At 36.9% G+C, this 22832-nt stretch overlaps 1 protein-coding gene across 5 annotated transcripts; it reads right to left on the bottom strand.

Moving 5' to 3' along the window:
- Positions 1–241: 241 nt before the first annotated feature.
- Positions 242–20990, bottom strand: LOC126368577 (pyrokinin-1 receptor-like). Of its 5 annotated transcripts, none has more exons than XM_050012629.1 (5): positions 20169–20990; positions 18780–18886; positions 8326–8433; positions 3668–5744; positions 242–3131 (listed from the first exon to the last, which is right to left on the bottom strand). In XM_050012629.1, the coding sequence occupies exons 1-4, from the start codon at positions 20920–20922 to the stop codon at positions 5625–5627; spliced, it is 1089 nt and encodes a 362-aa protein (XP_049868586.1). In that variant the 5' UTR covers positions 20923–20990; the 3' UTR covers positions 242–3131; positions 3668–5624. The 5 variants fall into 5 exon arrangements, with proteins under 5 accessions (XP_049868586.1, XP_049868587.1, XP_049868591.1 ...); XM_050012630.1 differs by having other exon boundaries at positions 3802–5744; XM_050012634.1 differs by having other exon boundaries at positions 18789–18886.
- Between the last annotated feature and the right edge of the window lie 1842 nt (positions 20991–22832).

Raw genomic sequence — 22832 nt, 5'->3', positions numbered from 1 at the left:
GTGATACGTTTTGGAATAAGTTAGGAAGACATTGTGTCCGAAGTAAGAATACGGGAGGAATCAATACATCACAATCACTCTTTTCTTCCGAGTAAACCTTAAGAGAAGGGGGCGTGGCAAGGTCTAGTGTATCGATCATGAACTTGTCAGTTCTTGAATAGGGTATAGGGTTACGCCATTTTCATTCATCCTAGTCATATCAACTCAACTGAACTCAATTGAATAAATGAAAGAACTCAAATCTATTCATTCCATTTGTAATTTATTTCGACATTTATCAACAATACTCAAAGCACACATTAAAGCCCTCTTTCTTTGTACATTCAATGGTGCTAATTCCTGTAAATACCATCTAATTTTATTTTAAGTTATATCTGTCATTTTCTTATCCGCCGAAAAGGAAAGGGACGGGTAATTGACAAGCATAAAATTTATGGAACACACGTCAATTTTAAGCACAAATCTAAACCAACCGTCTAAAAATTTTACATCAGTCAATAACCCGACAAATTCATTTACTCATTCTTCCTAAAATTAAGAGCTGTGAATCATCCGTCCCTTTCCTTTTCGACGGATATGAAAATGACGGATATTACTTAAAATAAAATTAGGCGGTGTTTGCAGGAATCGGGGCCAAATGTCGTTCCCATGACAACATACCTATGCGAAAACATCCCAAAAAAATGTTGACTAGTTTGCCTTAGTAACTGTTTATTTAAGTACGTGTTATTTTCAACTTTTGAGGAGAGAGCAGGCTATTATTGATCACTGTCACTGTCATCACTGTCGCCGCCCTGTATCGACATCGTATAGGGTAAGTATTTAACATTTCACTTACTTAATAGTTATTCAAAAATAATAATAAGGTAATAAATATTACGATAGTTAAATATTATGAAATATGTATATTTACATAAATATACATATAATCACATATACTATGTAATAATAAAGTGCCTTAATGACTTTTTTACACAAAATTTTAAATAATAAATTAAAATGTACTGAGCTTCTTAACGCTATCAATATAACTGTCCCCTATAGATATCCCCGACATTCCCTTACAAAAACGTTCACATTACCACGACATAGAACCAACTTAGGATTACATCAACCCTTATCCAGAGCTTGTGCATCCTACATATAACGATTTGAAGGCGAAATCTCTTCATCTAGATATATGTATTTTCCGATTCACAGCGAGCTCTGAAGAGCAAACTGACAAGATACTATCTCCATTAAAAATTAGTAAAATTAGTATAGGTTATGTGTTTTTTGTACCAACTAGGGCAAAAATATGATATAATTGATGTTATTAATAGTGAGATTTTAGCTGCTGAGAAGTTAGCCTCAACAGACTAGATGCTGTTTTCTTTTTATAATGAACTAGCTTTTGCCCGCGACTTCGTCCGCGTGGCGTCTTATATAAGAGAGAGATCTTTGCGTGTGTGGGAGTGCATACTTATGCAGTTTAGATTTTTTCATACAATTTTTTTCCCAATAACTCCCATTTTTCAAAATACAGCCAAAAATTAACTTTATAATTACTAAGGTATGCATGCATGCTAGATTGAATCAATTGATTGAATTTTTTTTTTTAATTGATTGTTCATTGAGTTTTAATTTTAATACACACTTCCTCTCTTCCCTTCAACGTTGCTGTGCCCTACAGGGTCCATGTTTTAGTTCCTATGCCTATGTAACACCCCATTGTACTACATGGAATGCAATAAATAATTTATTGAATTGAATTGAAAACATCTATCTTACGCGGTTTCTATTTTTTCATACAAATGTTTTTTTCCCGCTAACTCCCGTTTCCGTGGGAATTTTGCAATATCCTGTTGCAACTAAGCTTTAAGTTAACTAAGGTACCTGCATGCCAAATTTCAAGCGTCTAACTTAAGCGGTTTAGATTTTTCACACAAAAGGATTTTCCCGCTAATTTCCGTTCCCGTGGGAATTCCGGAAATTCCTTTCTTAGTGCACCTCTACGGTACCTAAGCTATGTCCCTTCCAAATTTCAAATGCCTACGTTTAGCCGTTCAGGCTATGCGTTGATATGTCAGTCACTCAGTCAGTCAGTTTCTCCTTTTATTTAGATTTGATTTTTTCATACAACTGTTTTTTCCCGCTTACTACCGTTCCCGTGGGAATTTTGTAATATCCTGTTGCAACTAAGCTTTAAGTTTACTAAAGTACCTGCTTGCCAAATTTCAAACGTCTAACTTGAGTGGTTTAAATTTTTCATACAAAAGGATTTTCCCGCTAATTCCCGTTCCAATGGGAATTTCGGGAATTCCTTTCTTAATGCACCTCTACGGTATCTAAAGTACCTGCGAGCCAAATTTCAAACATCTAACTTGAAGAGCTTAGATTTTTCATACAAAAGGATTTTCCCGTTAATTCCCGTTCCCGTGGGAATTTCGGGAATTCCTTTCTTAGTGCACCTCCACGGTACATAAGGTACCTGCATGACAAATTTCAAACGTCTAACTTAAGTGGTTTAGATTTTTCATACAAAAGGATTTTCCCGCTAATTCCCGTTCCAATGGGAATTTCGAGAATTCCTTTCTTAATGCACCTCTACGGTATCTAAAGTACCTGCGAGCCAAATTTCAAACATCTAACTTGAAGAGCTTAGATTTTTCATACAAAAGGATTTTCCCGTTAATTCCCGTTCCCGTGGGAATTTCGGGAATTCCTTTCTTAGTGCACCACCACGGTACCTAAGGTACCTGCATGACAAATTTCAAACGTCTAACTTAAGTGGTTTAGATTTTTCATACAAAAGGATTTTCCCGCTAATTCCCGTTCTCGTGGGAATTTCGGGAATTCCTTTCTTAGTGCACCTCTACGGTACTTTAGGTATCTGCATGCCAAATTTCAAACGTCTAACTTGAGTGGTTTAGATTTTTCATACAAAAGGATTTTCCCGCTAATTCCCGTTCCCGTGGGAATTTCGGGAATTCCTTTCTTAGTACACCTCTACAGTATCTAAGGTACCTGCATGACAAATTTCAAATATCTAACTTGAATGGTTTAGATTTTTCATACAAAAGGATTTTCCCGCTAATTCCCGTTCCCGTGAGAATTTTGGAAATTCCTTTCTTAGTGCACCTCTACGGTACCTATGGTATCTGCATGACAAATTTCAAATATCTAACTTGAATGGTTTAGATTTTTCATACAAAAGGATTTTCCCGTTAATTCCCGTCTCCGTGGGAATTTCGGGAATTTCTTTCTTAGTGCACCTCCACGGTACCTAAGGTACCTGCATGACAAATTTCAAACGTCTAACTTGAGTGGTTTAGATTTTTCATACAAAAGGATTTTCCCGCTAATTCCCGTTCCCGTGGGAATTTCGGGAATTCCTTTCTTAGTGCACCACCACGGTACCTAAGGTATCTGCATGACAAATTTCAAACATCTAACTTGAATGGTTTAGATTTTTCATACAAAAGGATTTTCCCGCTAATTCCCGTTCTCGTGGGAATTTCGGGAATTCCTTTCTTAATGCACCTCTACGGTACCTAAGGTACCTGCATGACAAATTTCAAACGTCTAACTTGAGTGGTTTAGATTTTTCATACAAAAGGATTTTCCCGCTAATTCCCGTTCTCGTGGAAATTTCGGGAATTCCTTTTTTAGTGCACCTCTACGGTACCTAAGGTATCTGCATGCCAAATTTCAAACGTCTAACTTGAGTGGTTTAGATTTTTCATACAAAAGGATTTTCCCGCTAATTCCCGTTCTCGTGGAAACTTCGGGAATTCCTTTCTTAGTGCACCTCTACGGTACCTAAGGTATCTGCATGCCAAATTTCAAACGTCTAACTTGAGTGGTTTAGATTTTTCATACAAAAGGATTTTCCCGCTAATTCCCGTTCCCGTGGGAATTTCGGGAATTCCTTTCTTAGTGTACCTCTACGGTATCTTAGGTACCTGCATGCCAAATTTCAAACGTCTAATTTGAGTGGTTTAGATTTTTCATACAAAAGGATTTTCCCGCTAATTCCCGTTCCCGTAAGAATTTCGGGAATTCCTTTCTTAGTGCACCTCTACGGTATCTAAGGTACCTGCATGCCAAATTTCAAACGTCTAACTTGAGTGGTTTAGATTAGATTTTTCATACAAAAGGATTTCCCTTCACTACTCTGCTCCTATTGATTGTAGCGTGATGAAAAGTATACTATAACCTGTCCAGGAGTGTGAAGAATAATTGTACCAAGTTTCATTAAAATCCGTCCAGTAGTTTTTGTTTCTATAAGGAACATACAGACAGACAGACAAAAATTTTACTGATTGCATTTTTGGCATCAGTATCGACCACTTATCACCCCCTGATAGTTATTTTGAAAAAATATTTAATGTACAGAATTGACCTCTCTACAGATTTATTATAAGTATAGATGTTGTGTTCATTTGTAATTGGCTTACACATAAGTACTGTTTTACTTTGTTTAATTGTGTCCTAACTAAATGTTATAATGTGCATAGCTGTAAGTGATCCATAAATAAATAAATAAATAAATGACTCTCTCCCTGTAAATGTGTGTGAACAATAGCCATATTATTATAATTATATTTACCGAGACGCCAAGGCCGCGTCGCCGGCAACGTCGCCAAACAATTTATAAAAATGAAAATTAATATTTTATTTTTATGAAATGGCATCATTGCCAAACTGTCGCCAAGTGTTTGACTACCATACCTACATTTAAATATAATAAAATAAATACGAAAAAATAAAAACAAATATAATTAATATTAAGTTGGTCATGGTATCTCGGTGAGTTGTGTCCCAAAATACATACTTTAGGATTTGGACTTAGGGGGCTTTAGCAAAGTTGCAAACGATTACCAATAACGACAGTGAAATCTAATAAAATGTATGGGAGTTACTTAATGTGAAATAATAATAATACAGTGTGTTGGTGACACCGTAACGAGTACTGATTGGGATGATTCAGACCATGATTCTGAGTTAATATCAAATGGAATTTTCCGTCGCAAAAGTATTGGAAATAATTTAACTTGATACTAACTCAGAATAATGAGCCGAATCATCCCTCTCAGTATTCGTTACGATGTCACTTACATCCCATAAAAGTACTTACAGGTGGCCATACAAGTACATAATGGGTGTTAGTGACACCGTAACGAATACTGAGGGGGATGATTCAGACCATGATTCTGAGTCGATAACAAGTGGAATTTCCTGTCGGAAAATTCTAGTCTCCTTTTTATTATTTTCAGTTTCATACTTTTGCAACGGAAAATTCCACTTGATATCAACTCAGAATCATGGTCTGAATCTCACCTCAAAGTTTTAGTTACGATGTCACTAGCACCCTGTATATGCTTGCATTATCGTTTTTCGTTATCGTGTGCAACTTGACTAAGACCCCATGTGACGTATATTAGGGGGTTAAAATGGCCACATCGAAGCAATTCATCATCAGAAATTTGCGCTTATAAAAGTAAGTGCGCCATACAAACAACTGTCAAATAGCTATACTTATTGCTTTCTTAGATGAATTGCTTCGATGTGGCCATTTTAACCCCCCAGCTCACTAGCTTGATTGCATCCAATTCAGTATTTTCTTACATAATAATCTAACTCTAGTTTTTATTTCCTACTGTCGTGTTTGTTCTATTGTAATAAGTGCTATTCATTGTGGAATGAAGAGATGTCTGTGTTTGGCCTCTGTGTAGCGATGAATTACGCCCCTTGAGGAAGTCCTGAAACAAATATAAAAATCCGCTATTTATCATTTGTTTACGCCACCAGCGGGAAAATATCGGGTGTTGGTTGCCAGAAACAAATTAGTTTCAATTCTTAAAGTACCTACCCTTTTAATACAACAAGGGTACCTTACAGGTTTGTGAAACCAATTTATTGCCGATTGCCGACACCCAGTTGCGAAAATTTCCCGCTGATCGTAATTCGTAGAAGTGTACTGCGTAGAATAAAAAAGAATATTTACGTAATACCACGTATAGAACGGTAGCTTTCCGCTTCGCATCAATTCGAATCGGACGCCGAGATAGACTTAACTCACCCTCTCTGCTTACGCATACATAAACTCACACCTATTTCACACCGGGGTAAGCAAAGACTATGGAATTCCATTTGCTTCGATCCTGACACACTCCTTTTGCTTCCTCCAAATTCATCAATCGTTTCATACACGCACGCTGCTGGTTCAGAGGAGATCTTACTTAAGACTAAACTTACTACTTTTTCCTCTGGATCAAATTGAAATTAAAATTCAAAAATTAGGTGTCGTGAGCACGAGTTTATATATATATTCTATTCTTTTACTAACTCATAAACCTTGACTAAAAGCCAATATTTTGGCAACTGAATTTTATGTTTTGTAAACAAAAACAGAATAAAATGTTGTACTGATCGTGATTTATCTATATTTAATGACAAAAAAATAACAGTTGTTTGTTGTAAACGTAAACAAAAAAATAAATTGTTTATCTTGCACATAAAAAACAAGGAAGTTGTTATTAATGGCTCTATCTAAAAAAAGAAAGAAATAAACATTTATTACTTCCGGATACCACAGACACAGACAGACAGGTACATTACATTCGACACAAGATAGAAACCACTCGGAAATCAATACACAAAAAAAAGAGAAAAAATAAACAAAACAAAAAGAAAACCAAGATCAAAAGTAATTAATAAAATAAGTAAAGAAAAACAAAGCAAAATCATAAAAAATAATAAAAGTAGGTAAGTATCCTAAATGCAAAGCTATCTGTCTTAGGCTTATCAATAGAGGCTGTTGTCTTCTGTGAACGATCATGAAACACACAGTGACGTAAATTGCATTTCCGAATTTAGTAGACACCTCGTTTGTATGCAAGCCCCTGACACAAGAACATGGGTCAATTTACAGCGTAAAAATTTAAATTAATTTGCAGCTGCTACTAGATGTTGTTTTTTATGATGAAAATAATAATAATAATAAAAAAGTTTATTTAGGTAAAATCTACGACACACATATACATTTACAACATTAAAATATACACACATAACATTAATATTTAGTTGGAAAACATAAAGGTATATGGGTGCCGCAGTTCACCAAAAAAGGCCAGGGTTCAGTGAAAATTTACCCAGAGGGCAACACTGATTTTCAACTCACGCCGAAAATTGATGAATGTTGTGTTCACTTGTAATTTGGCTTACACATTAGTACTGTTTTATTTTGTATAATTATGTCTTAAGTAAATGTTAGAATGTGCATAGCTGTAAGTGATCCATTAAATAAATAAAGAGCCTCCGTGGTATAGTGGTTAGAGCGTTAGGCTCACGATCTGGAGGTCCGGGTTCGATTCCCGATGGGGACATTGTCACTTTGTGAGACTGTTCTTTGTTTGGTAAGGACTTTTCAGGCTTGAATCACCTGATTGTCCGAAAAAGTAAGATGATTCCGTGCTTCGGAGGGCACGTTTAGCCGTTGGTCCCGGCTATTAGCAGTAAAAACACGTCCACCAACCCGCATTGGAGCATCGTGGTAGAGTATGCTCCATACCCCCTCCGGTTGATTGAGGGGAGGTCTGTGCCCAGCAGTGGGACGTATATAGGCTGTTTATGTTATTATGTATGATACGAAGTTCTATAGTGGATATGATAAAGGGATATACAGTGGTGGGCAACCTATAACCCGTAATAATTATCCATCATGATAAAAAATGTTACTATTCTTAGTTTTTGTTTGTTATACGCAAGGATGAAGTACCTAATTACAATGTAATAGATAAAATATTACCTAGAGCGTCCACTTTGCAAGAATAGAATATTTTATTTGCATGCAGCGTTATAGCAATGCGTCTCAAAGGGCTTATAAAGTCATTTATAATTTTGGCTATATATATATATATATGTTTTTTGGGGATCCACATGTGCGATCTAGGTATTCTGAACCGGCGTGCGTGTATGAAGCGATTGACGAATATGGAGGAAGCAAGAGAAGTGTGTCAGGATCGAAGCTAATGGAATTCTATAGTTTCTGCTTACCCCGGTGGGAAATAGGCGTGAGTTTATGTATGTATGTATGTGGGATACAGAAATAACACGGGATATTTTAAATATATATAGGAGTTTACTCCTTATATTTTAACAAACAAAATCTTCTAACCCGACAGACATCGTACCATAGACTCGCCTTTCTTACTTTTTAAATTGCCTTACGTCATTAACCATCCTCCTTTCATACCATAAACAATTAAATTCCCATTCATTATCCTTCCATAGTATTCTGGCGTTCCTACACATATTGTGCATTAATATTACTATAAGTACCTTGAAAGCTGTCCGGAATCTGCGCGACATCAGGCTGTAGAGGATGGGATTACCAGCTGTAGACAGGTACACGTTGATTGCGCACATGTAGTACAGAACTCGCCACGCCTGGAAAAAATAATAAAACTGGTAAATAATGTAATTCCTATTAAAGTTATAAAAACTTAATACTAAATCTACAAACGTATAAAGTGATTGTTTTGTTTTTTAGACTTCTATAACAGTTGAATTTCGAAAAACAATAATATACCTAGTTCCTAAATAAAAGTCGTTTCTGTAAAACCGACCTTGTCAAATTGTTAAACTAACCTGGTTAACAAACTGTGAAATTGGATAAAGGCGCAGGCCCACCGCGGCGCGTGCTGTGCACGGGCGCGCGGCGCATTTTAGTTGGGTTTATTAATTTGTTTGACAACGTGAGTCGTTTCCATTGGAGTACACAAGAGACCCACGCTGCTTTCCTCCTGACACAGGCTTTCTTAGTCTACAATGCGGCTCGGGACAACTAGATTTTATGCAACGTGTACTAAACAGAAATAAATAATTATTTATTTACGCACGACTATGTATATCGCACGGCACACGGATAGGATATTCACGTACGGTCACGAGCATTAATATATATACACTTTGGTACCATGTCACATGAACTTTTTTGCCAAATTGAACTGTAAGTCTCACTAATAATGTCAAATATGTTAGTGCGACAGAGTCCTAAAGTGGGTACATTATATTGCTCATGACTGTACCACTACAATCCACGGACACAAGCTTCATTGCGGAAGGCATTTATTCAGGGTTTTAGTGACATCGTAACGAATACCGAAGGGGATGATAAATACCATGATTCTGAGTTAATATCAAGTGGAATTTCCCATCGCAAAATTTATGACTTCTCTTTTTTTTAAATTATTTTCAATTCTATACTTTTGCGATGAAAAATAACATACACAGGAGGCATTTATACAAGGTGTTAGTGAAATCGTAACAAATTCTGAAGGGGATGATCCAGACTATGATTCTGAGTTGATATCAAGTGGGATTTCCTGTCGGAAAAGTCATCAATATTTTAGTGTTTTCTTTTTTGATTATTTTCAGTTCTATACTTTTGCGATGGAAAATTCCATTGATATCAACTCAGAATAATGGTTGATTATGACGCGGTTTTCAGGATTTCGGCCGCTTGAGCTCGCCCCCTAGTAGCCCATCTAGAGTGGGTGTACTTATACACCTCTGCCTTCCCCTTCCGGGATATAGGCGTGATGCTTTGTTATTGTTTATATTTATCGAATTTGTAAGCACCCGTTTGAGGAGCTCGGTGGCGCAGCGGTAAACGCGCTCGGTCTGCGATTGTTGAAGTAAAGCAACTTTCGCAGTGGCCGGTCATAGGATGGGTGACCACAAAAAAAAAAAAGTTTTCATCTCGAGCTCCTCCGTGCTTCGGAAGGCACGTTAAGCCGCTGCATTAGCAGTCGTTAATAACCACCAATCCGCACTGGGCCCGCGTGATGGTTTAAGGCCCGATCTCCCTATCCATCCATAGGGACGGCCCGTGCCCCAGCAGTGGGGACGTTAATGGGCTGGTGATGATGAAGCACCCGTTTATTAACCTAATGTAAATCAACTCAAGGTGTGGTTACTTAAGCTCCCGGTTCCTGCCGCGGAACGCTCTCGATACACTTGTATGCATTGAGCTTTATAATGACAAGGATTTCCGCCATTCATTTTCCTTACATTCTTTACATCTTTTTCTCCCTCTACTTTCAATACTTACAAGTCTCTTCAAGACGGAAATAAAGACTTCAAACACAACAAAAGCTTTTGTCCGACGGATCCTGTGAAATACAGGTCAAGTTTGTATTTCAGCCAGATACATACATAAGGTCGCGCCTATTTTCCATTGGTGCGGGCTTGGACCACGGAATTCCACTTACTAGGATTATGTCACACCACTTTCGCTTCTTGCACTCTTATAAAATCTTTATGCTTGCTCGCCGGTTTAGAGCACTCGTAACCTGACGTTAATGCACCCTGGATTCGCGCTATGTTCTCCTAGACCTTCCTCTTTCGATCTTACACCGCATCATAAATCTTGAGTGTTTCAGGTCCATTACATAATAGCATAATCAAATAACATTAATAATGATTTGCAGTGCATCCCAAACAGTTCTTAATTACAAAGACAGAATAAATAAAATTCATATCCATACATACATAAACCCACGCCTATTTCTCACCGGGGTAAGCAGAAACTATAGAATTCCATTTGCTTCGATCCTGGCACACTGCTCTTGCTTCCTCTACTCTATGAATCGCTTCATACACGCACGCCGGTTCAAAGTAGATTGTATGAAACCTTTTCTAAGGACATTTCCAATTGCTATTTACTGCCGTTAATCAACCGAAATTTGACCTAATCTTGACCTACTCAACGCCGGATAAGTGAAGTAAAACATTTTAATTAACTTTATTTCTTATTTAATTAAGTATAATGTTTTATTTAACTAGGTACTCCTAGTAAAGTTTTATAATCTTAGACATTTCATTTCTTTATGGACTAATATTATTGAGTACAAAAGTGAATATGAATAAAAAATAATATTTTTGTAGACTAACAATTGTAAGTTCAAAAGTGAAAGCCTAGGATGCCCAAACTGTTAGGTACAAATTGTGAACTCATCTCTGTAATAATCCAGAAAGTTAAATCTCCAAAGTTATTATAAGTTGTCTAATAACTAATATTCTTTTTTCTCTAAATATATCTATACATAACAAGCTCATGATTATATCCTAATTGGGGTAGTCAGAGGTACATCCATCACAAGATGAACTAAGTATTCATACTTCACCGTTAGAAATTCATGATAGCCCTTTTCGGAGAACGGGTGACTGGCATAGTACGGTCACGAGCATTAATATGTATACACTTTGGTACCATGTCACATTTACTTTTTTGACAAATTGAACTGTAAGTAAGTCTCACTAAATGTCAAATATATTTGTGCGACAGAGTCCTAAAGTGGGTACATTATATTGATCATGATGGGCTGTAGCCCGACCACTGAATTCGACTTAAAGAGTTTGACGCTTGTCGCTTCATGAGTTTGTTTTTATTCATGTTTGGATCATAGATAAAGTGATTTCCAGACATGTGCCCGGTTATTGATTACCCCCCCCCCCCCCCCCCCCCCCCCGCCCCCTATTACATATGACTTAAACATAGCTAGCGAGGAGTAGGTGTATACATGTGCCTACCTCTTCGGGGATTCAGGCGTGATGCATGATGATATCTTCTAAATAATATATAAAAGGAGAAACTGACTGACTGACATATCAACGCACAGCCTAAACGGCTAGACGTAAGCACTTGAAATTTGGAAGGGACGTAGCTTAGGTACCGTGGAGGTGCGCTAAGAAAGGAGTTCCCGAAATTCCCACGGGAACGAGAATTAGTAGGAAAATCCTTTTGTATGAAAAATCTAAACCGCTTAAGTTAGGCGCTTGAAATTTGGCATGCAGGTACCTTAGTAAACTTAAAATTTCGTTGCAACAGGACATTACAAAATTCCCACGGAAACGGGAGTTAGCGGGAAAAAACATTTGTATGAAAAAATCTTAACCGCGTAAGATAGATGTTTTCAATCTAGCATGCATGCATACCTTAGTAAATATAAAGTTTAATTTTGGCTGTAATTAAATTAAGCATTTCTTAACCTTTCTCCCACACACACAAATATTTCTCTTTTATAACAAGTCGCGGGCAAAAGCTAGTACGCTATAAACATCTCGAGTTGCTGGTTGTCTTAAAACCTTGACGCGTGTAATATATTATAACATTGGCTCTACCTACCCCGTTAAGGGTTTCAGTTATTTTATGTGTGTATGATCAAGTCATGGAAGCGAGATCAAAATGTACGGTAATTTAACGCTCTTTATTGCCAATTTACATTCATAAACATTCGCTGCCAACACTTCCACCTTATATAAACTTTCCTTATTGAAATAACTCGAATATTTTTGCACGTAAAGGGTAGATTTAAATATTTTTATTTACATGTAGGCATAGTGCTGCCATCTATCTTCTTTCTAAGTTAATATTATTATCATAATTAGACAGCGTTACTCAAGAAAACATACCGTAGTAGTTCCGGAAATTACAAAGAGATGGCGCTGTTGCTATGTGCCTAGTTGGTGCCTAGTTCTTGGCCTTATAAGGGTAAAGGAGATCATCGGATTTCGGCCCAGAAGTCAAAGTGCCGGCCAAAAAATAATTTTGCTATATTCCGTTAGACCTTATCTGTCTGAGTATTTATTACTATGGCACCAAAGCTGTAGGGTCAATATCTTCGGTTTTATTCGAATTAAAAGAACTGTATTTTTCATACATTTTTGGTGAAAATGTAAAGTGCCGGCCAAGTAACAATAATGGTATATATCCTTAGAACTTATCCATCTGAGCATTTATTACTATGGCACCAAAGCCGTAGCGTCAATATTTCTGTTTTTATTCGAATTAAAAAATAAACTTGTATTTTTCATACATTTTGGTGAAAATGTGAAGTGCCGGCCAAGAAACAATATTGGTATATCCCGTTAAAACTTATCCCTTTGACCATTTATTATTATGGCACCAACGTCTATGACCATTATTTTGGCTTTTATTGGACTTTAAGTTTTAGTTTCTAAGTGAAAAGTGCCGGTCAGCAAAAACACATGTCAAAACTATCGAGAAGATACCTGTAAACATTATTCAGTATGACAATAAACGTGTATGACTATTAGTTTGGCTGTTGTTGGATTTTTAAAATCTCGATTCTTGATTTATTTTGTTATAAAATAAAATATGACAGGCGCGTTATTTAAAGGATCGTCAGAATGTTTATTACTATGACATTAAACGTCTATGACCACTATTTTGAACTCAATTAGATTTCTCAAAAATCTGGAGTTTTCATAGATACCTACACTTTGGAGAAAAAGTGTTATCTGGCGATAATGCAGGTAAAGGCGTAATATCGTGGTCGTCTTTGGACACATTTTTATTAATCAAAAATAGGTTTTCGTTTGACCACTATCTCACCTGATGGTGATACACGCTTTAGAAGCTTATTTTTTTTAAAGAAAAGTGAGGTACGGTGCTATGTCGGCCGAGTAGCACCAGGACATTGTGATCGGCATACATGCAAAGTACAACTGCCCGACTCCTGTCTTCCCTAACAGCTACTTCAGACGTCATGCCAAAATACGAGTTTCGTCACTAGATGGCAAGCTTATCTTTGGAGGGTGGTAACCATCTACGGTCAAGATGAATCAATACCATAATTCGACCTAAACTTAGGCCGTAACCTTGAGTCGAATGCAAAAACTACAGCCAACGTCATATCTAAAATGAGATAGTATTAATATAGAAGTTCACCTAACAACAAACAAAACAAAAACACAAAGTATTTATCTGACTAATAACTAGTCATAGGGAAAGCTCTGCTTATTGTCATTGTTAAAAGGTATATAAAAAAGATTTTTTTAAAAAGTCTAATAAAAGCCAAAGTCGATATTTAGTAATATAGTACAAAAATACGTTTCAAGTCGTTTACCAAAAGATTTGACTTATTTTGTTTCGCTGGCTGACATTTTCCCATTTGAACCAAAACGGAAAGAGAGACGAATAAAAGTCAAAATAATGGTCAAAAATGTTTTGCGCTAGATTATTAAATGTTCTAAAGGTCCTTTGTAATCCGCCGTACCGCAAGTTTTGCCTAAAGCACTTTATTTTTAAACAAAACAAAAAAGAAATCAAGATTTTTAAAATACAATAAAAGGCAAACTAATGGTCATACACGTTTGGCGCCATAGAAAAAAATGTTAACAGGCATCTACTCGATACTCTCAACATGGTATTTTTGGTGGTCGGCACTTTTCACATTTGAACTAGAACGTAAATTCCAATAAAAGTCAAAATAATGGTCATAGATATTTGGTGTCATATTAAAAAATATTGAGAAGCAACTATTAGACAGATTTGACGTATTTAATTCGATGGCCGGCATTTTAACATATTAACCAAAACGGAAAGTCCAATAAACGTCAAAATAATGGTCATAGAAGTTTGGCGCCGTACTAATAAATGTTCTAACGCTCCTTTGTAATACGCCTGTATCCCTTTTATTCCCAACGGACATAATATTTTTTTTTACAAAATGTATGAAAAATCGAGATTTTTAAAATCCAATTAAAGCCAAACTAATGGTCATACACGTTTGGTGTCATAGTAAAAAATGTTCACAGCAATGTACTCGAAAGGTTCGACACATTTTTTTTCTCTGGCCGGCACTTTCGAATTTGGGCCGGCCAAAGTATGGAGAGCCGATGATCTCCTTTCGAAAACTCTTGTTAGGCAATATTAGTAATACCATGAAAATCCAGAATATTTTTGTCTTTTTCAGACAAAAATAATTGAATTAAATAATTATATATATTTTTTATTTTTGTTTTTATTTAATTTCATTTTGTAATTAGTCATGCAGGCAGCCGTTTCTGTAAAAAACCGGACATTTTAGTTTTTAGTTAGGTAAGCTGTCCCTGGGAAAAACGGGATAATGCTAGAATGGAGATGATTTTTGTCTTTTTCCAAATATCCGGTATAAAGTTATATAGGTACGTTATCAGCTTATGTATCAAAGGTGACCGCAAGTCAACTTCCTTTTACTTAGGGCTCTGCCCATTCCATTAAGGATTACGAGCTTGAGTCATGTTTTTTTTTTGTATCTGCCTACTTTCGTTGACGTCATTCGTCCGTTGCACGAGCTATATCTCCGTTTTATGTATTTCCGATTCATTGAAGCCACTGAAACCGAATTTACGTCTCTGGTAAATGTCTAAAACAGTAACATTCTTTGTTCTGTTCTCGTTAATTGACTACTTGTGTCTTGTTGTTGCCAATTAATGGTCAAGGATGGTCATTAAACTACCAAAAACTTCGTATTCTCGCCGATATAGTTTTCACGTGTGAATTCCAGTTTACGCGGCACTGCGACCATGCCGCGCGCGTTTTTGAAGTGGGTATCTAATCCTAGGTCAAAGATAAATTATGATATTATTATATTATGATTACTAAATAAAGACGTATGAGGTGACAAAAAAGTTTTTTTTAAGTTATTTATAAATTTTAATACAGAAAAATGAAATAATAAGTGCGACATTCTATCACGTCTTTCTATGACGTCACAGGTTGCATTTTCATACAAATTCCATAGTAATTTCGTGTTTTGACGTTTAGTAAAAAGTATCTGATTTGTCTAGTTGGAAACTAGGGCTTCGACCAACACCCGTTCAACGTCTATCTGCGTAGATAGCATGCGCTGCGTTTATAGTCGAAATCCTACCTACTTTATGTTTTTTGTCATTGTTAATTAAACTAATGTGTATGTCGTGGCCAGATCATAAAATTGATCATTTCATGCTCGGTCATTTCATGAAATGGTCACATTTCATTAAAATACAATATCATTCGTTTGTCACATCATGATGTAGTTTGGCCAGATCAATGAACACAAAACGTTTAACGATAGGAGCAACTAAATGCATGATTACTTCATGATTTATGGCCAAAGGTTGGCAATCATATCGTAAAATTAGTAACATTATCCACCGATAGTGGCGCTGGTGTCGATTATATTTAAAACTTGATTGATATTATAATCGATGAATCAATGTTATTGTTCAATTTTCCATATCGAATAGGTACATAATTTTGAACCTAAGAAATTAATCGACTCTTCGCATTTTTATTACACCACATAGCATGAACACCGCCTACATTAACAATATGACCAAACGTTGATTGATATACTTATCATTAAACGTTGACGTTTCAACGATTTGGTCAACTTAAGTTGGCCATTTCATGAAATGGTCGACCACATCATGAAATGATCAATTTTACGATCTGGCCAGGACATTCACAATAAAGAGTTTATAAATATGTCACAGAACAGGGGGATTAAAAATGCTACATCGAAGCACTTCATCTAAAGAAGCAATATTGCAATTTGACATTTGCGCATATAAAAGTAAGTGCGCAATGTAAACAAATGTCAATATTCAACATTGTTTTTTAAGATGAATTGCTTCGATGTGGCCTTTTTAACCGCTCGGGAAGGTCGATTTCTCTTTGGCCGTCGATCAACGCACATTAACATTTCAACGAGCCGTTAAAAGCGCAATTGTTCATGCATTTGATTATAGGATAAAATTAGCACACCAAAAGCTCAATATCGCGTCATAAAATTATTGTACAAATCGATCTTATGTAAGTATGTCAAATTATTTGCTTTGATTGTTGTTTCTCTATTTTAGGTGAGATTTAGTTATTATAAGTATAGAAATAATGTAATACTTATAAAACAAGTGTTTAATAAAAACTCTCTATTTCAGTTCAGAGAAACTCAACGTAGTTCTTATTTCACAACAATACTTCATTGTGTCTTTAAGAAGACATTAATATACTTAGAACATTTAATTAACGTTTTTACTTAGATCGTATTGTGAAGTTATGGAGCGTATGGAGCATACTCCGTCGTACTGATCCAGTGCGGGTTGGTTGAATTGTTTATTGAAATACTAAATGCGTATTTTTATACAGGCTGTTAGTGACATCGTAACGAAACCTTTGAGGAATGATTCAGGCCATAATTCTGAGTTGATATCAAGTGGAATTTTCCGTCGCAAAAGTATGGAACGGAAAATAATTTAAATAAGCTCTAAAATTTTCATGACTTCTCCGACAGGAAATTCCACTTGATATCGACTCAGAATCATGGTCTGAATCATCCCCTTCAGTATTCGTTACAGTGTCACTAACACCCATACCTACTTGTATGGCTACTGTATGTACTTGTATGGGGTGTAAGTGACATCGTAACGAATACTGAGAGGGATGATTCAGCTGATTATTCTGAGTTAATATCAAGTGGAATTTTCCCTCGCAAAACTATAGAATTGAAAATAATTAAAAAAGAACTAAAAAATAACATGAATTTTGCGACGGAAAATTCCACTTGATATAACTCAGAATCATGGTCTGAATCATCCCTCTGAGTATTCGTTACGATGTCACTAACACCCTGTATGTTGTATTGGAGGGAACAAATACACGCATACATGGTGTTAGTGATAACGTAACGCAAACTTTGAGGTATGATTTAGACCATAATTCTGAGTGTTGATATTAATTTTGAATTGGAAGTAATTTAAAAAGCCATAAAATTTTCATGAATTTTCCGACAAGAAATTGACCTTAATATTAACTCAGAATGGTTTGAAACATCCCCCTCAATATTCGTCACGCTCGAAATCCTTTTTGGATGCCGGAATAAATTACTTTAAGCGATAACGCCACCATTTGCCATGTACCTTTTTTGTAAATTGAATTTGGAGTGGGTAGAGTCAAAAGTTCACTTGATGTTATGAATCTCGGTAGACGCGGGTACTTAGTTAGTCCATCAAATGATGGCTGTTACCTTGACATAACGTTGCCATATAGTGTACACCACAAAGCGCCTATTTGTAAAAACTTCTGATTTTTGTTAACAAAACCATGCAATACATAAGCTAGTTTCTCATCATCACTAATTTAAGAGCCTCGCTCTTAACGGAGTAGCTTCCTCCATGCTACTTTTTAGGGAATAACGGGTTCTTACCGCGTTTAAATGGGGATATGAGACTCCCGCACAATCATGGCACTTGCAACAGTGTCGAAATATCGGGAGTCTTATAACCCCATTTAAACGCGCTAAGAACCCGTTATTATGTGCTTTAATTATGATAATAACCGCGTAAACTTAAAACAATGTATACTATACATTGTATAGTCTATTTCAAAGCCGTACTGGGACTCCTGTCTTCCGCCTCTGAATAGTACTGACAGTTACTGCTGTCCTCTGTCAGTTTCCAGGTTACAGTCCCTCTTCCGTCCTGTTTTTTTATACGTGACTTATTGTAGATTTGCCGCAGATGACATTAACTACTTGGCCGGAAAAAATGGGGAGTTGGGCGCGAACCTCGGCTCAAGGCGTCGTTTGAGAGAAAGAATTAATCGACCTTAGTGGGTCGATAGCGATAAGCGCTGAATGAGGGAAATCGTCGACCACGCGTGCGGGGTCGGTATCGGGGTTCTGAAGTGTTTGGTGTCGCGAGCTGATTGGTCGCCTCTATGGCTAGAGTAATTGGGTCTTCGAGATCGTATATTACGTCCTTCGGATATAATAATACAATCCCGATGACCCGATTACTTCCGTCCTGCAAGGTAGTTTCTATCCAGGTAAAAAACCGTGGTCTGAATTTTTACTTGGAATGAGGTTCTAGTATAATAAATCGAGGTTCTATTGAAGAAAGTCACATCAGAAATTGTGATTTTTCAAAAGAGTTACGTATATTTATTTTTATTGTATACCTACCATACTCACATTGTAATAGTCGTCGTACTTGTATTTGGGAGTGATGACCATGATTCTGTACCCGCAGTAGGGCGCCCAGCCTACGAAGAACAGTCCCGCCACCGCTGCTGTAATTAAACGATAAAATTAACAGGAAAAATATCCCCACCCAAACCCCCCAAACACCCCGGCTCTTTTAAAAAGAGAAGTTTTTTGCCCCCTAAGAGTGGGTGTATACCCCCGAAGATATAAGTAGAGACCTAGTTCTTCGGGAATACAGGCTTAATTCCATGTTTTATTTTAAATCATTCTTATTTTTTTTCCAGATTGTGCCCGGTAAATGGCAATAAACTCGCACCCCATTTACATGGGACTAAAACAGTCAAGTATTCAATTCAATATGATTAATGGCTCATTAGAAGAATCAATTTTGACAGCTGTCAGACTTATAGCAAACAGAAGGTAAAGAAAATGTCAAAATAGACGTCTGATTTTCACTGTAGTTTAGTTTTGTTTTTAATTTTGGAAAGGATACTTGCGCCTATACTTACACTACCTATCTATAGCTTTTTTGTTTTACACTTGCTCTTCTTATTATCGTTAAATGTGCGATAAAGGATATTAAATACGATAAGAATGAAATTATCACTATCACACTATCATTATCAGCGTGGATTAAAAGCGGCTTGGGAAAATGTGTATTGTGCGTATTAGGTTTTTGCCGCCATTTATGTTGGTTCAATTTATGACTCTTGTAGTAGTATTTGTAAATGATTATCACGTGTTCAGCGGTAAAGGAAAACACTGTGATGAAACCCACATTCCCGAGAAATGTATTTTCGGAGGTATGTGGCATAATCTGTATTGGGCTGGTTTTCCCTTCGCGGGTTGGAAGGTCAGACAGGCATTCGCTTCTGTAATAAACCCTGACCCTGTGAAAAATGCGATAATGCTAGAGAGATGATTAGGTAATAGTAGTATTTGTACAGAAGGACCTTTCTCACGACACAAATGAATATTTTATGGCTGTGCGATTTTAAGGTCCAGTATTTGCCACAAGTAACAAAATGTTCGACGTGTGACACTTTTTCGTATTCAAAGCCACATTTTGTCAATTTTTAAAAACTATACAAGTTTTTAGGTTACGGTCTATCCTATAGATGTTTTTTTTTTGTAATTTAACCATGTCTTAGTGAGACTTTGATCCTGCAGTCAAATTGCTGATGCAATTTTGCAGGATATTGCATTTATAACAATATTATTTTTAGGCCTTAATAATAATAAATCAAAAAGGGTACTCAAATTGTTAGTTGTTTCGATATCGCACCAATTGCATAGCGCCGTCAGGAACAAAAATGTTGTTATTGCAACTAATACTACCCCAAACATTTTTCGTACTCCGTTACTTACCGAGCATTTTAACAGCTTTATCTCTTTCTTGTTTCCCATAAACAGGACTACATCGTAACTTGCGTTGCGTCGCTTTCAACTTCAGTGCTATTAACACGTACAAAACTAAAATAATCGACATAGGCACCACAAAAAACACAAATATGTCCACAACAATGAAAATTCTCATCAAATCCGACACTGTGTAGTAACAATACACATATTTCTTCCTCTCCAACAAATCAATGTAGAATATATCTGGGATACACAAAACACAACAGACAATCCATATAACTGCGATTATTTTATACACCCGCGACTTTATTGTGAGTCTTTGCCTAAGAAACGGTCTGGAAACCACTAGGTAACGTTCCACTGTAAACGCAACAATTGTAAGTACACTGCAGTTGCTTACACAATCCCAAAGTATGAAGTGTATCCTACAACCCACTTCACCAAAAGGATAAAAGTCTGGTACCCAAAAAAAGTATACTTCCGTAGGCACATAAAACGCCATCATAAGGTCCGTTATGGCAAGATTACACAGGTAGCAATTTGTAGGCGTCCTCATGGATTTATCTCGCGCAATTACCGCTAATGTACACACGTTTCCGATGATACTTAACACCATGAAAATACAAAGTACAACACTCACTGTTATTTTAAAAGTAAATGATTCGTCGTAATTGTTTTCATCACCGTATATAGCTATGTCAATTGGGCCGAAGAAAGTGTAGGTGTCGTTTTCTAAATCACTCCTATTCATGAGGCCCATTATGAATTTATGAAAATGTATGTAAAAGTTGTATCAGCGACGGAAGGCCGCGAGACAGCCACGCTCTGTTCCGCGCTGTGTGTGGATGAAACTGACCGATGGAAATATTTCATGGAACCTTGGGATGCTAACTACGGGGTGTTGCCACATCGGAAAGAGCTTTTAGCAAAATTAGACCGTTTTACAAGTACCCATCACTATTAATTGATAAGTAACCGCGAATAAGGGCATTGATCTATATCTACCTTGATAAAAAGTCATGTGTATGATTCACCTTTGCTTACATGTTATTGGTCGTAAAAAACGGGTTGTCAAAAAAGTTATAAACCTTTCGTAGTAATCAGCAGAGGTGATATTATAACACATCGAATATTATCAAAGTTCTCTATATTCTTTTTCTTCTTTGCGAGTCGATGACGATCGATACTAATTTTTTGCTGACCAATAATTGGCCACGCTTACGGCATTGTCAGTGGCTTCGTAAAGATCTTTAATAGTGCAGGTGTTAGGGCACTTAGGACAGCACAAAAGGTGAGCCATAGTTTGTGGTGATACTCCACACTCGCAATCATCGCAACCTTCAGCCAGGTACTCGTAACCCGACCTGTAGGGCTCTATATTTATAATCATATACGATAAAAACTGGAGCACCCACTAACGAAAGTAATTGAGTGTAGCCAAACAAGCGTTCAATTTGACAGACAGATGCCGTACAGAGGCAACTTAATGAAAATTACTGGGCCGTAGATTGGCACACGCTATCATAGACCTCGTGTAACAAATAGACAACCTATATCTGAAACAAATAGTGTCCGCGGTGCATCTTGTCACCAATAGCGTATAACGACACTATACAACTGATATTACACTTTATATGAACAGCCATAACATCTTAATTTTAGGAAACATAATTTGATGTGTAACTATTTACAACACAGAAAGGCGCTTTTTTTAGAAAAACTCCTTAGCGAATGTATTTGGAGTGTATTTGTTTATAAGATGTCAGTGCATACTACAGTATGAATAATATATTCAAATGAGTTTGTTATATTTGACCCCCATCACTGAGAACGGCCTCGGTGGTCCAGTGGTTTGAGCGTTCGGCTCACGATCCGGAGGCCCCGGGTTCAAATCCCGGTGGGAAAAATCACTTTGTGATCCCTATTTTGGTTAGGACATTACAGGCTGATTACCAGATTGTCCAAAAGTAAGATGATCCGTGCTTCGGAAGGCGCGTTAATCCGTTAGTTCCGGTTACTATTTACTGATGTAAGTGAGTGATCGTTACATGAGCCATGTCAGGGACCGTTGGCGGTTCAATACTAACCCTGACATCAGGTTTGATGGGGTTGGTAATCATCCTCACAACCCACGCGATAGAAGAAGATTGAGACGCCTCAAGTCGCCGCGCAATTATGGAGTCCATTATAGTTTTGAGTCGGTTACAAGTTTAACTAGGTATATAATATACGTCCTACTGCTGGGCTCAGGCCTCCTCTCAATCAACAGAAGAGAGTGTGGAGCACACGTCAACACACTTCATCACGCGGCTCCATTGCGAGTTAGTGGAAGTATTTGGTCTATTGGTAAGAGAGAGAGAGAGAGAGAGAGATATCAAGTAGTGTTGCCGAATTATCAATAGTTTGACGTTGAAATGACAATAGTCATCATCCCTAGCATTATCCCGTTTTTCACAGGGTCTGCTACTCAAACGTGAAAATTTGACAGGTCCTGGTTTTTACAGAAGCGACTGGCTGTCTGACTTTCCAACCCGCGAAGGGAAAACCAGTCCAATACAGGTTAGGTTACAAAACTCTGAAAATGCATTTCTCGGGAATGTCGGTTTCCTCACAATGTTTTTCTACACCGCTGAGCACGTGATAATCATTTATGATCCAAACTTGAATTGG

The sequence above is a fragment of the Pectinophora gossypiella genome, chromosome 7, assembly GCF_024362695.1.
Source record: "Pectinophora gossypiella chromosome 7, ilPecGoss1.1, whole genome shotgun sequence".
NCBI classification, from domain to species: domain Eukaryota; kingdom Metazoa; phylum Arthropoda; class Insecta; order Lepidoptera; family Gelechiidae; genus Pectinophora; species Pectinophora gossypiella.
Note: the sequence above shows the minus strand (reverse complement) of the source record. Positions and strands in the feature narration are given on the sequence as shown.